Genomic DNA, 16,406 nt, shown 5'->3' with positions numbered 1-16,406 from the left:
CCAGTGGCGTAGTGAGGTTATTTGGCGCCCAGGGCCAAACTCAAAAATTTGCGCCCCCCCCACATATGCCGGCCCCAATCTCCGCCATAAAATTCCTGGTTTTTAAACGAAACCTAATCATTATCAATAACACAATAAATATTAATCTATTACAATTTAATTTCAATATTTAAAAGATTAGTCTATTCATACAAAACAATAATGTTTGAAAATAAACCTTCAAATAATTATGTCATATGGAGAATGCAAGAAGTGTTTAATATTTCAAGTTGTGTATTGTAAAAGATTTATTTTTCTGGCCTTCACTGCTGAAAACTGGTCGATAACATCATCAAAGTTAATTTTTTCTAATGCTTCTCTCTCTACACTTAGCAGTGCTAGATTGCACAAACGGTCTTGCCCCATCGACGCGCGCAAATATGACATGATCAGTTTCAACTTACTGAAAGACCGTTCGCAGCTTGCAATTGATACGGAAATTGTTAGGAGGATTTGCAAGGCAATGCGTAAATTTGGAAAAACATCGTCACCATATGACTCAATAAAAGAGAGAAGATCCAAAGGAGACGATGGAGAGGTATCTCTATTAGCATCAAGCAGCATCTTACAATCGCAAATCTCGGTGTACAGTTCTCTCCCGTCAACATCAGTGTCATAAAAATTTCCAAAATCTAAACAGTTTTGACGAAGGACATCCAAATCTTCACTCCTCAGAAGAGTTTGTGTGTCGAGCAGAAATCCAAATTTGGAGTTCAGATCGTTCAACCTGGTGAATCTGGTTGTTGTTTCTTGTTGGAAACGATCTAAAACAGATTTCATGACACGTACAACCTCTTCTTCTGCTGAAAGACCCGAGTCTTGTGCCAATTCCCCAGGCATTCTTCGCCTTCGCCGGATTCGTCTTTCAACTTCGATCCCCCATTCTGAACACCTGATCTTGGCAGTCTCAACAGCATCTCTACACAAGTCTTCGCGATTTTTTTTAAATTTGTTTTCTAGGGATTCAATAACGAGTGCTGCATCCTTGAAGTTCATGGTGGGATCCTGTAGCCGTTTCTGAACACGATCAATTCTTCCAAGGAAGTAATGCCAAAAGTATAGTAAAGCTATAAAGTTAAAGCTTAGTATGTTTTGTAGTAAATTTTCCGCATCATTTCGCGTATCGTTGGTCTGGCTCTTATCATCAGATAGCTTTTCAAGCAGCTTCACTAGTTCATTGAGTCCTTGATAAATGGCTTTAACAGCTTCTGATCGTGAACTACATCGAGTTTCACATTCACGTTTAACTGCGATAGAAAATGCATTCTTTAGTTGTTCCCATCGACGAGTTGAACGAGAGAAAAAATTATAAATAGTCTCGATCGTACCAAAAAAAAGTAATGACCAGAGGATCATGTTGGCTGAGTGAACTCCAGCTAAATTTAAACTATGGTTGTCACAATTAACGAACAATGCTCGATGATTTCTGGCATAAATCCTTTGTTGAAGGCCTGATATATGTCCAGTCATCACAGAGGCGTTATCATAGCATTGAGATCTACAATCGGTAAGAGGTAAGTTGTCAAATTCAAGTTGTTCCACAATGACTGTTTCAAGGGAGGCCGCATCTTTGCCATGTATTTCAATATAACCTAGAAATGACTCTTTGATGACTACTTTCTTCGTCATGAAATCAACACCAACAAACCGTATGACTTCAGATGAGAATCAATTTCTTTCCCATGAAGGAACCTTCTTTCAGCCTCTTTCCATATTGTAAAAGATTTTCGGTGACTACTGCTATTTTCGTGATCCTTTACTCTTTCTGTGTGTCTCCAGTTATTAAATCCGTTAGTTGATTCAAAAGAAGATTGACAGTGAGAACTCGACGAAGTGAACAGCAGGCAGCAGATACAATAAGCGGATTCATTTAAAGGTGAATACCGTAACCATGAACGATTAACCTCATCCCCGCTGGCAAGTCGGCGCTTAACCATTGCTGAGTTATTGAACGTTCGCCAGATACAGCAAACTGGACGTCTTTGTTCTGAAATATGAGTGGTCCACGATTTATCATTTCTGTGCGCAGCTGCTGGGATACTATTGATAACTTTGAAACATTATCAAATTCTAAGTATCCAAGGTCGTGAAACGTAAGTACGGCTGGAATAGTTTGACTCACCTTAGTCACGTCAGCATCATTAGCATTATCTGTATCTGAATTATATTCTGAGACTTCATCTCTTATATCTTTAATGCCATCTTCGTATCCGTCATCATTTTGTTGGGTCGACTCCGAGTTTTTATCAGCTTCTGTATGTGTTCCCATAGCAACATTTGACTGGATGTTGTCATTTTGTAAAATTTATTTTAAATGATCCTCTTCTTTCTCTGCTTGATATAATTAATCTTCAACATACTCATTTTTTTCCAAAACATTTGATTCTAGCTGAGTGCTACCTTCTTTTAGCTTCATTGTTTTATTTTGAATATGTCCAGCAACTTCAGCTTCAAATTTAGTTTTTTTTAAAATGTGTTCATTAATTGGCACGACTTCTCTGCTTCTTTCATTGCCTCCCTGTTTCTCTTCCGCCTTTGAGCACCACTTAGTTTACCTCCTGGCATACTGGCAAAGGCCAAATTTGTAATGTATTATTTTCAAGCTTGAAATATGTTAAAATAGGATCGCTACTTGGGTCCCGGTAATTTTTAGCGACTTCCCTACTCGTTTTCTCGCCAGGGCAGTTAAATTAAGAAAACTATTATTAACCGAAAATTATTTTGTATTGACTATAGAAAACTGGCTAAGTCATGTACATTATATAATTGCTCAAACTGTACAATAGTGGTTTTTTCTTTAAAACCTTTTATATATTATTTATTCTAGTCTAATGCATATCATAATGACTTGGAAATAGCAGGGGTGACGGGGTCCTGGAGCCAATGGCCCTTAAAATGAATCAATCGAACGGGGGTGGCCGGTCAACATGGCCATATCCATATAAACTTTCCTATCACTTTGAAAGTGATGATATTCAATGTGACAAACTTATTAGTAATTAGAAATGTAATAAATACTAAACTTTACACGTTAGTTTTGGTAAAATATAATACACGTTAATCATGTTACAAAATCACAAATATTATATATACACTTACTTTTCAATCGATTGCTCCAATTTGGGTAAATTGGGTTTTGTTTGGATTGTTACGAAGTATTAAAATATAAAGTACCAGCAAACTGACGCCTAATAGTACCTGAAATTATTTACTGAATCCGTTATAATATTCTTTATAAAAGTAAGAGACTAGTTTTGTGAAAGTTCATTAAACAACTAGAAATTTCCATAATGGCCTTTCGACTAGACTACATTCTAAATTGATTATTTTGACAAATTTCCCAACAAACAAGTTGCTTAAAATACACCAAAGTCCGGAGTTTTCTTACTTCTTACGTCGTTGGTTCTATTCTACCGATATTTTAATATTATGTACTGGTTAAATTCCCAACGAGATCGAAACTAAATAAGTCCGTTCTTTGAAATGTAACTAGTTTAGTAAAACAAGGTACGCGAAAGGAAATAATAAAGTTTGTACAGATGGACTTAACTAAATATGTTTATAGGATATATTTTATTGATTTTGTTAACTTTTATATTATTTAGGCGCACAATAATATTTTTTAAGGGGCACCTATTATTTTTGAAGAGGCCATGCCCTCTTCAGTGGCTATGGGCCTGGTCGCATTTAAATTTAAATAAGTATTTACTATTTTTAATTTTTATTCTGCTAAAAAAAGAACAACTCAGCGAAATCACCTATTGATTTGTGGCGCAGGATAATTTTTATATTAAATATTATATAACGACAGGTAAGCTCAGCAAAAACAGAGCGTCGTGTTCAAGTTCTAAAATATTGAACTAACAAAGTTCACTTTAAACACGTTATAAAACTGTTAAAAAGATCACGTGACATTTAAAAATGTTTTTCCTAGAAAACCTACTCTACTTTATATTTAACAAATTAAAATCAACCTTCTATCAAATCGGCTGACTAGAAAACCTGGAACACGTATTGTATTTTAAGATCTAAAAAACGATTTTTTTAAAGCCCGTAAAACTGACTACCAATTGCGAGAAAATGCCACATTCCCAATGTTTACCTCTAAATTTTCATGTTTCCAATATCCGCTTTAATACTTTAGGCGCCTCTTTGGCGCCCCCTGACCGTCGGCGCCCGGGGCGTATGCCCCCCCCTGCCCCCCCCCCCCTGGAACACGTATTGTATTTTAAGATCTAAAAAACGATTTTTTTAAAGCCCGTAAAACTGACTACCAATTGCGAGAAAATGCCACATTCCCAATGTTTACCTCTAAATTTTCATGTTTCCAATATCCGCTTTAATACTTTAGGCGCCTCTTTGGCGCCCCCCTGACCGTCGGCGCCCGGGGCGTATGCCCCCCCTGCCCCCCCCCCTCACTACGCCTCTGCCACCCACACCCACCATTGCCACCAAATGGGGTTGTCAGCTGTGCGTTGCTCACCGGCGGGGTAAAAGGACATAGTTGTAAAAAGGAAATTTGGTTGTCAGCAGTGCGTCGCTCTCCGGCGGGGGAAAAGTACATAGTAATCAAAGGGAAATTTGGTGGTCAGCGGTGCGTTGCTCGCCGGTGGGGGAAAAGGACATAGTAATCAAAAGAAAATTTGGTTGTCAGCTGTGCGTTGCTCTCTGGCGCGGGGAAAACGACATAGTTCTCAAAAAGAAACCTGGTTGTCAGCTATGTGTCGCTCGCCGGCGGGGGAAAAGGACATAGTTATCAAAAGGAAACCTGGTTGTCAGCTGTGCGTTGCTCTCTGGCGCGGGGAAAACGACATAGTTATCAAAAAGAAACCTGGTTGTCAGCTATGTGTCGCTCGCCGGCGGGGGAAAAGGATATAGTTATCAAAAGGAAAACTGGTTGTCAGCTGTGCGTCGCTCGCCGGCGGGTGAGAAAGGACATAGTAATCAAAGGGAAATTTGGTTGTCAGCGGTGCGTTGCTCGCCGGTGGGGGAAAAGGACATAGTAATCAAAAAAAAATTTGGTTGTCAGCTGTGCGTTGCTCTCTGGCGCGGGGAAAAGGATATAGTTATCAAAAGGAAAACTGGTTGTCAGCTGTGCGTCGCTCGCCGGCGGGTGAGAAAGGACATAGTAATCAAAGGGAAATTTGGTTGTCAGCGGTGCGTTGCTCGCCGGTGGGGGAAAAGGACATAGTAATCAAAAGAAAATTTGGTTGTCAGCTGTGCGTTGCTCTCTGGCGCGGGGAAAACGACATAGTTATCAAAAAGAAACCTGGTTGTCAGCTGTGCGTCGCTCGCCGGCGGGTGAGAAAGGACATAGTAATCAAAGGGAAATTTGGTTGTCAGCGGTGCGTTGCTCGCCAGTGGGGGAAAAGGACATAGTAATCAAAGGGAAATTTGGTTGTCAGGTGTGCGTCGCTCGCCAGCAGGGGAAAAGGACATAGTTATCAAAAGGAAAACTGGTTGTCAGGTGTGCGTCGCTCGCCGGCGGGTGAGAAAGGACATAGTAATCAAAGGGAAATTTGGTTGTCAGAGGTGCGTCGCTCTCCGGCGGGGGAAAAGTACATAGTAATCAAAGGGAAATTTGGTTGTCAGCGGTGCGTTGCTTACCGATGGGGGAAAAGGACATAATAATCAATAGAAAATTTGGTTGTCAGCTGCGCGTTGCTCTCCGGCGCGGGGAAAACGACATAGTAATCAAAGGGAAATTTGGTTGTCAGCGGTGCGTTGCTCGCCGGTGGGGGAAAAGGACATAGTAATCAAAGGGAAATTTGGTTGTCAGCGGTGCGTTGCTCGCCGGTGGGGGAAAAGGACATAGTAATCAAAGGGAAATTTGGTTGTCAGCTGTGCGTCGCTGTGTCAACAATAATAATAACAATATGATTTAAATTGAATTGACTGCCATCCAGTACCGGATTTACTGAAGGTGGGTCCCTAGGCAGATTTTGGTAGGGGACTATGTAAGGAAAGCATAAAAACGCAAAACTCAGGAGGATAATGATTTTTCAAGTAATAAACTAACGAGCCTGATATGATTTTCTCTTAAACCGAATCAATGCAAAATCCATTGATTTCAGGTGGGGGCCTTCTGTTGGTAGGGGCCCATATTCCGGTGCCTAGTAGGCTTAGTCCTTAATCCGGCATTGCTAACCTCTCAATTTATAATTTTTAGAATTGAATGTAACAACCTCATAAAAAATGGATTAAAGCTTGACGACTTTTTCCTAGAATATCCCCGTGATGTTTGCTGGCTTTTAGTGCGCCATCTTTTGTAGCTGCGCAAAATAATTTCCAAATGTCAACCACATGTGATGAGATAATTGGGAACGGCGAGAGAAGGAAGGATTTGGGAAACCGTCTAGCTATACGTCAGGGGGGTAACCGAGGGACAGATCACTTTGTTACAAGGTGTCCTAATAATCATGATTAAAAAGTTAGTCATGATTTAATCATTTTTAATCTTTGTACAGCCAAAGCTACAGATTTAATTTTAATCTAATCTAATCATGATTTAATCATACGAGGGGTGTCCTAATAATCATTGGAGTGAGCTGCCCCTCGGGGGTAACGTTGTTCGCACTGGCCATGTATTTCGTTTCCTACAATGGGCTTATCTTTCGGGCTGGACGTCATATCACGCGGACATTGAATGTTGGGATTTAACCAAAAGCCGCATTGACATAAAATTATTCTCTCTAAGAATTTATCTCGAAAAGCTGCGCTCGTTGACGCTCTGTATTCAAATATTAAATGTATTTTTTCGCATAGTTTTCCAAAAAAGCAGTAATTTCGAAATGGACAACTGGTGTTAACACAAACTTGAGACTAACTTTTCAGCACAGCTATAAATGTTGCCGGGACTCAACTTCGTGGTAGGATTTGGTGGTTTACAAATGCGAACATTATGGTTTGGGTTCTTGAGATAGGAAAAAAAGGACTTTGAAAACAAATCGAGCTAACCAGAGTAAAAAAGTAAACTTAAACAGTATTTAAAGTCCCCGCTGCTTGGTTTGCGCTTGTTGCAGCCTACTTCCAGGGCCAAGTAGAACACACTTTGAAGCCCTCTGGCGCTCTTTTAACTCATCGTAGGAAAATGGGACAAAAACAGGCATACTTCTCAACTCACCCCCTACAACTCCTTCAAATTTTTGCATAACCTTTTGAAACACCCTGTATATATTATTAAGATCCCCGGTATCATTTTTATTTCGTGCCCGCCCTATAGGGGGGGGGGGGGTGGAACGGAATTTTGCGTTTACTCAATAGCGGTACAAGTAGATGGTTAGAGTAGTGCCCGTAAAGGCGGGAGAGAATCGTTTGTACTTACAGGAACCTTGGGCACCAAAAGTCATGTAAATTCGCAAATTCATAAAAAAATAGTTAAAATACCCATGAATTTATTAACTTGTTTTTTTCGATCACTCTCCCTTTAAGGGAGTTGGTCGGAGGGGGCGGAAATTAACGGCACTGCGTCCGCGTCAAAGAGTTCTATCGAATGATTCGCCTTATTTCAGTGGCGGATTTACCATAAAATTTAATTTAAAAAATATAAACATTTATCCTAAAAAATGTATCTCATACACGTTAAAAAATTAAGTTACGGACTAAATATAAATAAAATATAAATGCATCTGTATTAGTATTATCGAAGATTCCAAATAATAATTTTGTTTTCCTGAGTCCGGCGTCTACTAACTAATGAGGGGGGGGGGGGGGCACCAAAATTCTTAAATTGCTTAGGGCAGATATTGGGGTTAATCCGGCCCTGGGAACCACCGTTGGGGAGTCTAGGCTCGGGTCTTTGGTCCCAGGATATGGAGAATGGGGGTTAAGGGGGGTTAACTCAACATGAACGCCCCCAGCAAAATTCCAAAAGAAGAGTCTATATTTTTAGAAGGATAGGAAGTGATGGCGCTTTCGCGCCGGAAAGAAAACGCGCGACTGCGCAGTAGCTCCTTCCAAACATTACCCAGCCAAGGTCAAATATCGCTACCGTGAAGGCGCCAAAGCCCATTTCGCTGTTGAACGATTTGGCCTTGGGCGTGAGTAAAAGCGGTAAAAGTGACGTCACTCTTTTGTAAAACTCCACGCTCTTCCCGCCATGCCGTTTGTACAGGGGGAACCTAGTCACTTCCTATCCTTCTAAAAATATAGAATCCTAGATTATATAGATAGACGCAATCCGAATTTTACAAAATGAAACCCTTAGCCACGCATATACTTACTAACAAGCACCATACTTACTAATAAGCACTATATAAAGAGTGACTTACAGGTCTGGGCTCTCGGAAATATTTCTTAATTCTTGGCAATTTCCTTGAAGATGTTTTATTGAAGCGCCTATGCCTAGTGTGTATTCACGAGGCGGGACTTTGTCCCAATTTCGAATTTCCCGGGTAAAGACAAAACCGCCATCTCGGATCGGAACGGTTTTAAAAAACGTTGGGCGGCCATATTGTCTGTGATATCTCCTAGTCGCTAGTCGTGGTGCTATTAATGTTAAAATGAATTTAAATAACGAGAAGGATAAATTTTGTGCTGGATATGCCGAAGGCATTTCTGGGAGTGATAAAATTAGGTATTACCACAACCTTGTATTGCACATTTAGACATTTTCACCAGTTATCTGCCAAGGCTTAGAAACACAGCTAAACTTCCAAAATTGTGTTAGACAAAATCAGGGCCGGCTCAAGAAATTTTATACACCCTTGCCGGGGGATTTTTGGCGGAGTGATCAGCCCCTCGATTAAAACACTTTTTTTTTAAATGCCTAAACTTTTTTAAAGCTGTCGCTTGCTTTTCTGCTTCAACGGCTTCTCTTCATTTCCCCTTTTTTATAAAAAGAACCAGAATGCTTCTTTTTCTCGGACATCTTAATTCAATTCAACGTGACTCTAATTAATATCTATCTAACTAAAGCTATTTATCTGAAACTAATAAATGGCTTTCTGCGCGTGCGCGTAAAATAGAAGAGACTTAACTCTGTAACCACGGACACACGACAGAAAACACAGAATAAATCGAACCGATAGACTGCTTTGGAACTAGCGATCGAAAACGATTTAAATGCATTTTAGAATATTAAATGCAGGTTCATAATAGCCTAAGAAACAAATAGAATTCTCGAAGATGGCATGCTAGTTTTTTTTATCATAAAGCTGTATAAACGACAACATAATAGCAAGCGAGTACATTGAAGTACTGTAATCCTTTAGGCGGCCTTCTATTCTTGTGGCCATCAATGGGTTAGAGTGTGCAATAACTGGTGGCTTTACCGGGGAGTCGGGGTCCGGCTCTTGTAACCCATAAGGGCGGTGGCGCATTGGGAGATGTTAGCTCTGATCAAATGGTCCTATCTCCACCTCCGACTTCGGCCAGGTTTGGCTGGAAACTGAGCTTCAACTCAGGCTAACGGAGAGGGTCGGTGCAAACTGGCCACCTCGGCGGATTGGGTAGCCTGCTGTGGGGCGGCGGGCCTCCGTATGAGGGCACGGTGGTCCTGTTTCCCGGCCATTTGGAGTCACACCGGGATCTCCGGTGCCAGCTGTGCCGGGTTATGTGGAACGCTGTGTTCCCTTCGTTCCCCTTGAGGAGCTCTCTCCAAAGGGTTTGACTCTTTACCTCCGTAGGTAGGGTGTCGGCTGGAGTTGCTATAGCATCCACTCTTAATCTCACGGCTGTTTACGAAGTGAGAATTGGTCCACCCATTGCTGCACCTTCTGCTGGGTTGAGTGGTTTGCGTCAAAAGTGCGACCATCAGTAGTAGGGTACTACTACCCGAGGGGCTAACCACTTCCCGTAATCGGTGTACACCCTAACTGTAAGGATTACGTATTCTTCTGTAATCTTTTGTGCTCATTTCAAATTCAAATTCAAATATTTTTAATGATATTTTCCGGTTTTTTTAACATTGTTTTTTCGGGCTAAGTCACTATTGACTTGTAAGCCCGATTTGTTTGTTAAATTTCATTAATGGAAACAATTTGAAATACATAATACATATAACAAAGAAAAATAAAATAAAAAAATTACAATATTAAAATTAGATAAACATAAAGTAAAGTTTTATAACATTTAAAAAAGTCCCGTAATCATTTGTAATCTTCGTACTCATCTGTAATAACCCGTAATCATTATGAAATCACGCGCACTCATCTGTAATCACGTGTAATCATTTCTAATAGCGAGTAATCATCTGTAATCACGCGTATTCATTGGAATTATCCCGTACTCGATTACTCATCGTTAACAATTTTGAAGATTTGGGTTGCCTGTGTACTCATCGTTATCATTATGTTCTCATCATATTCATTCTGTACTCATCGTAATCATGTGTACTCATCTGTACTCATTAATGATTACGTAATTGGTGTACAGGCAAATTCTTACTGGCTAGCCCCTCGCTACTACCCATGCTGGATTTGTCACCTGTCCGGGCTTGGGGACGCTGGCGTAGGGCGCTATGATGATAGGCCTCCGGTGGTATGGCCCCTGTTGCTAGGTACACCCGGCTAAAAATTCTGACACACATATTCTTGTAGTATCGCCCAACCATTTTTCTTCTTAATATTAAATATGCTGGTTTATAATGAAAATACCAGGAAAATGCTTTATCCGTCAGAACTATCCACTGCAATTTTGTGGATTATTTACTATTGTAAACTAAATAGTAGCGAAAAATCTTTCATCGACGATGGTGGACATTTTCGTTGGGAAAACGATTTGTATTTCTAATTAGCTAAAGATTTTTCAAATTATGTTATGCTTTCATTAAAAAAGTTATAAAAAAATCCAATTCTTGGTAAACCAAAAAGGCGCAAAACTTAATTTCGGCGCCCCTCTCAAACCGGTGCCCCGGGCAGTTGCCCGGGTTGCCCGGGCCTTAAGCCGCCCCTGGACAAAATGGCCACCGGCACAACTCGTTCATTGTCATCAAACGTCATTCGTATAAGGCGTGGCTTAGACTAATACGTCACAAGAATAAATTAACCCAGTACTAGAAAACGCGTAGAGGGAACTTGTAGAAGGTGCAGTCTGTACACACAAATGTACGTCTACAATCTTACAAGTTCCTCTACACGTTTTCGGGTGGTGGCTTAACCTGTCTATTAATAAAATAAATATTTATTTCTTCCTTACATAATTACGTCGTTGGTTCTGATAATTATACGCTGATTAAATTCCCAACGAAATCCAGATGAGTTCGTCCTTCGACAATAGTGTTTGGTCATTAGGAAACGTTAAAAACTAAAATCTACGCGCCCATTAAAGGGCAACGCAAGTGGCCATGTAGGGGGGCGCTTGGTTTGGAACTAGGTTTTCTTCCACAAGTCGTAATTTGGTTTTCAAGGGAGTATTTTATACCACGCGGAAACCTTATCCTTTTTTTTTCCATAGATAAAAAACTGCACTCAAATGGCAGACATAGCCCAAAGCTACAGAATGATACTACTCGATACTAGCAGATTTTAGCTGGGCTTAATTGTTATCGGCGAACTAATAAACCATACATAAAAACTATAGAATGAAATATTTATTAAAACTGCTCTTTTAAAAATTATTTAAAAATATTACGCATTCTTAAGCTTTATGTTCAGTAATAAAATTAAGTCAAAATAAGCGTATTATGCTTGTTTTCCACTGGCGCGCGCAACGACGCGTTTCTCAGCTTTGAAACGTTCAAACGTTTGTATACGCGTTAAGCCTGGTTTTCACTTGGCGGAAAATCACCGACAGAAAGTTTAACGTCGGCGATATGGTTTTCGACGTTTCGCTCACTGTCGGCGTTTTAGCATTTTCACTTGGCGTTTTTTTAGGGCGGAAATAAAGCAATTTCTTTCTGGCAGCGAGTTCGTCGGTTTTCGTCTGATAGTGGAGATTTAAGCCTAGGCCTAAAAATGGATGATTTATCTGATCATAATAGTGAACTATTGAGCATTTTAAATTTAATGTTATTTTACATGATCTATCGTGTTCAAAGAAATATGAGTTATGAAAGATCGGTTTGTGTGAAAGAAACATACTGGAAAAGAAGGCAACAAGGGTATAAAAAAAACACGTTCCAAAATTCACAGAAAAGCACGTGGCCGAGTTCCGGATGCAAGAAGCAGGAAATTAACCATCCCCCTGACGTCAAAGTCACCTTTCGAAAATGGTTTTTGATTGGTTGAAAAAGAGCGAAATCGCCCAACTGAGCTAAAAAATAGAAATGAAAATCGCCACACAAAACCGAAAACCGACGGAATTTCCGCCCGGCGTCGACGGAAATTTTCGCCCATTTTCCGTCGACGCCGGGCTTTTTCGCCCAAAAACCGCCAAGTGAAAACCAGGCTTAAAGAAAATAACATTATGACGCGCGCTAGTGGAAAACAGGGAGTAAGGACAGAGGGAGTAGTCGAGGAAATAGGCGGCTTATACCCTCTCCCTTGAAATGGGGGAGTGAAGTTAGGTAGGTCAAGTTTCCTTTGCGTGCATGCGCCAAATTTAAAAATCTCTCTTCGGGAAATACCAGGGAGTTAGCTGGAAATACGTACCAGGGAGTAAGGACTCCCTGGTAGAGTTTCAGTTTCTCCATGCTTATTTCGTGCCTTGGCTCTTTCGAGTTCTCCGCGGTTTTTTAGAAATGGTTAATTATAAAAAGTGTTGTTTTTAAATTGCTCTAGCAACTCTAAATATTCAACTAGGCCTGATATGGTAAAGGTAATTTTTAAACCGTTCCCTAAACCCAAAACAAAGCTAGAATTATGTAAAAAATGGATTAAAGCTAGCGGAAATTTGCTATTAACACAAGCTAATATCCGTCTCTTACATTTTTCTAACTGGGTTTTTGGCTTAGGAAACGTATGAAAGGTTAATCCTTTCATATATTTTTTGTGAGAAGATCTCGAATCATTTCTACAAGCGATATAACAACAATTTTTCATGTTGATTTCGGGAATAACGTGCAGCAATACTCGGGCCTTAGCTTTAACGAACTTAACAGTAGCTGCGTAGCAGAAAACAGGAAACCAGTAAACCAAAATCCACGGAAATGAAATTTTTCGAACATGTGCGGTAGCTGGATTTGAACTAGTAAATTCCCCTCTTTCCTTCCCCCATTGCATGGGAGAGGAGCGTTTGTTTAACATAAGAGGAAACCTCCCTCTGTCCTTACTCCCTGTGGAAAACAAGCTTTAGTCAAGGTTCGTAAAAAATGCTTCTCGCACTATATGAGCTTTAGTTATAAAAGAAATAACAAGTTCGCCAAGAAGGCGATAATATTATTTCGTACCACACATAAACGACTTCGATAAGAAAGTGCCACACTTATTTATTTTTTCTGGCCACACACGGTTTCGATAAGAAAGTGCCACACTTATTTATTACTTCTGACCATACACGGCTTCGATAAGTAAGTGCCACACTTATTTATTACTTCTGGCAAATACACGACTTCGATAAGAAAGTTCCACACCAGGCCTTTAAACACGCTATCGCAGTGTTGTGTACACATTTCATTGGACGAGCCTTAAAGGCACACTGTCAAGGGCATTTGTTTTTAAAATTGATGCTGAGCTTCCTTTTTTTTTAATCCAGGCGGCGCCACCGTCGCGATGCGACGCGTTAGAACTAAGTTCAACTTTCACCTAAGAAGGATCTATTTCCGTTTGATTAATCCATGATAGATCCTTCTTAGGTGAAAGTTGAACATGGATCAATTACCTGCAGCTTTAGCCAGTGCAAGTTTTTATCATATAACTATTCTTGTTTTTTCTTTGAGTAAACAGTAAACACGATAAAGAAAATCTTTAAGCCCAGGAACTAGCATTTTGTAAACATATTTTCGTTTAAAGAAGGCTAGTTCCGGGGCCATTTTACGAAAAGGGGGGAGCCAATTTCCGAATTTTCCCCTTCCGGCGGCAGCAGGCACTCTCTCTCGTTCCGTGCCGTCTAATTCAAGTTAACCGATACTGCTCTGCGTGATTTGAACCTGTAAGTGCGAGTTTGTCACCACTACTAGGTAACTGTTTCTCATTTTCTTTTTCTCCGCACCTGTCATACAGAGAGGTCACTTCGTCGGACTCTCTAGTATTTTAAACAGAAAATTCACCTTTCTCGAGAGCTTACGTGTACTAGCAGCTAACCTCCTTTATTTACTCCGTTTTCTCCGCAGAACGTTTTTATAGGTTAACCGATACTGCTCTTTGGGATTTGGAGCAGTAAGTGCGAGTTTGTCACCACTACTAGGTAACTGTTTCTCATTTTCTTTTTCTCCGCACCTGTCATACAGAGAGGTCACTTCGTCGGACTCTCTAGTATTTTAAACAGAAAATTCACCTTTCTCGAGAGCTTACGTGTACTAGCAGCTAACCTCCTTTATTTACTCCGTTTTCTCCGCAGAACGTTTTTATAGGTTAACCGATACTGCTCTTTGGGATTTGGAGCAGTAAGCGCACCTTTGCGACCGCTACGAGGTGACTGATTTCCAGTTTTCTCCGCCACTTCTCTTTCAGAGAGGTTACCCGTAGACCTTTCTGCAATGTCGAACGATTCCAAGGTTCCTGTAAGTACAAACGCACTATAAGGTTGGCTTTTGTAAGAGGGGCGCGAAATCCTGTTCCAGAGATGCGCCCCCGTTGTTTGGTGCCGAAACTACCCAAATGTTTTATATAAATTTCCAAAAATAAACCCATTTTAATCCCAGTTTAAGAATTTCTTTAAATCATATTTCCACTAATTTCAATAATTTAAAAGAATTATGTTCGTCGTGTTTTGCTTACCTATTTCACCTTTCCGTCTATCTAACAATAGGAAATCACATGGCCTCAACAGATTTTGTATTGGTTAATTTGGTTTGCCCACCCGGGTATCCTAAGGGTGGGCGGTGGCCACTCTTTAACATAGGATGGTAAATTATATATCAAACGATAGGAAATCACATGGCCTCAACAGCTTTTGTATTGGTTTGCCCACCCGCGTATCCTGAGGGTGGGCGGTGGCCACTCTTTAACATAGGATGGTAAATTATATATCAAACGATAGGAAATCACATGGGCTCAACAGGTTTTATATTGGTTTGCCCACTCGCGTGTCCTGAGGGTGGGCGGTGCCCACTCTTTAACATAGGATGGTAAATTATATATCAAACAATAGGAAATACCATGGGTTCAACAGCTTTTATATTAGTTTGCCCACCCGGTCTCCCGATGGTGGGCGGCATCCACTCTTTAACTTAGAATGGAAATTTATATATCAAACGATGAAAAAATAACGTAGCCTCAACAGCTTTTGTACTAGTTTGCCTACCTGTGTCTACTAAGGATGTATTGGTTTGTCCACCCGAATACACCGATGTGGAACTAATATTACGGCCTGGGCTGACTTGTTCTACCTCAACCGGCTCGAAGTCCATATCTCTTTATCTCTCCTTTCAACTTTCTCCCTTTTATGGGGTTAGTGTTAAAGAACGGGGGGAACACCACAAATTGGTGTTAAAGAAGGGGGGGGGGGAAACGAATGGGAGGACCACATGCCACAACATCCGGGTTCTGTCGACGAAGTAGCAAGAAGCAGAACATTTCCGTTAAAACGAGCGAAAACAATTTCAAACGCGTGCGGTATAGCCATGCAACGTAGTTCGTGTACTATCAACAAAGATAATTTAAACTCGTACAATAGATTCGAATACTTAGAGCTTTCCCATTGACGGTTTTGTTACGAAGCGTTTACCCTTTTCCGGCACGTGACCTCAGAAAAATCGGGCTCCATCGGTTGCGGTAAGGGGCAAACCATGGAGCGAATTTTTTCTGAGTTCCGACGGGAAGTGGGTAAACGCTATCGGCATCGCGCGTGAGAGTGATTTCGAATCTAGGGTACGAGTTTAAATTATCTTTGCTGACACTGAGCGATCCCAATCAAGGCGCCATTCAGCTAACAACGCACTCAAACACCGCCGCCAAATATACGTGACGTCAGGGGGCGGGACATAGAAGGGCGCCAAGGCATTCGAAAAAGCAGCCCGAGCTTCGAAAGAAAGCCAGCCTAAAAAAACGTAAGAACTCGACTATTTGTCTCGACTAAAAAATAAAATATTTTTTCCGCGGAAAGATGGCAGTACCTTTTTCCGTTTTGACTCGGCTACCTTCATTCACGGAGGGGTAAAAAGGGGGTCGACTTTTAGCGGAACTCTGACCTAGGAGGATGGAAATACGCAGTATCAGGAGACATGACTAGGAGTTCACAGCCGGGCGCTTTTCCCAACGCGCACTGTGAACGAAAAACGTGTCTTTCCCTTCTCTAACTTTTACCCCCCAAACCGTGGTATCTCCGGTCTCGGAGACGGACCCAAGATGAAATATTTTAGTGACGCTCTCTAGCGAGGATTGTGGGAA

At 40.8% G+C, this 16,406-nt stretch overlaps 1 protein-coding gene across 1 annotated transcript; it reads right to left on the bottom strand.

Moving 5' to 3' along the window:
- Nucleotides 1-264: 264 nt before the first annotated feature.
- Nucleotides 265-1,668, bottom strand: LOC149923196 (zinc finger MYM-type protein 1-like). The gene has a single exon (XM_090162365.1). The coding sequence runs from the start codon at nucleotides 1,666-1,668 to the stop codon at nucleotides 265-267; it is 1,404 nt and encodes a 467-aa protein (XP_090018491.1).
- Nucleotides 1,669-16,406: the final 14,738 nt, after the last annotated feature.

The sequence above is a fragment of the Leiobunum rupestre genome, chromosome 11, assembly GCF_980474605.1.
Source record: "Leiobunum rupestre chromosome 11, qqLeiRupe1.1.hap1, whole genome shotgun sequence".
Classification (NCBI taxonomy): Eukaryota; Metazoa; Arthropoda; class Arachnida; order Opiliones; family Sclerosomatidae; genus Leiobunum; species Leiobunum rupestre.
The sequence above is the reverse complement of the archived record's forward strand: the minus strand, read 5'-3'. Positions and strand labels throughout refer to the sequence as shown.

Coding starts and splice junctions, on each gene's coding strand:
- LOC149923196 (XM_090162365.1), bottom strand. CDS start 1,668: ATGACGAAGAAAGTAGTCATCAAAGAGTCATTTCTAGGTTATATTGAA.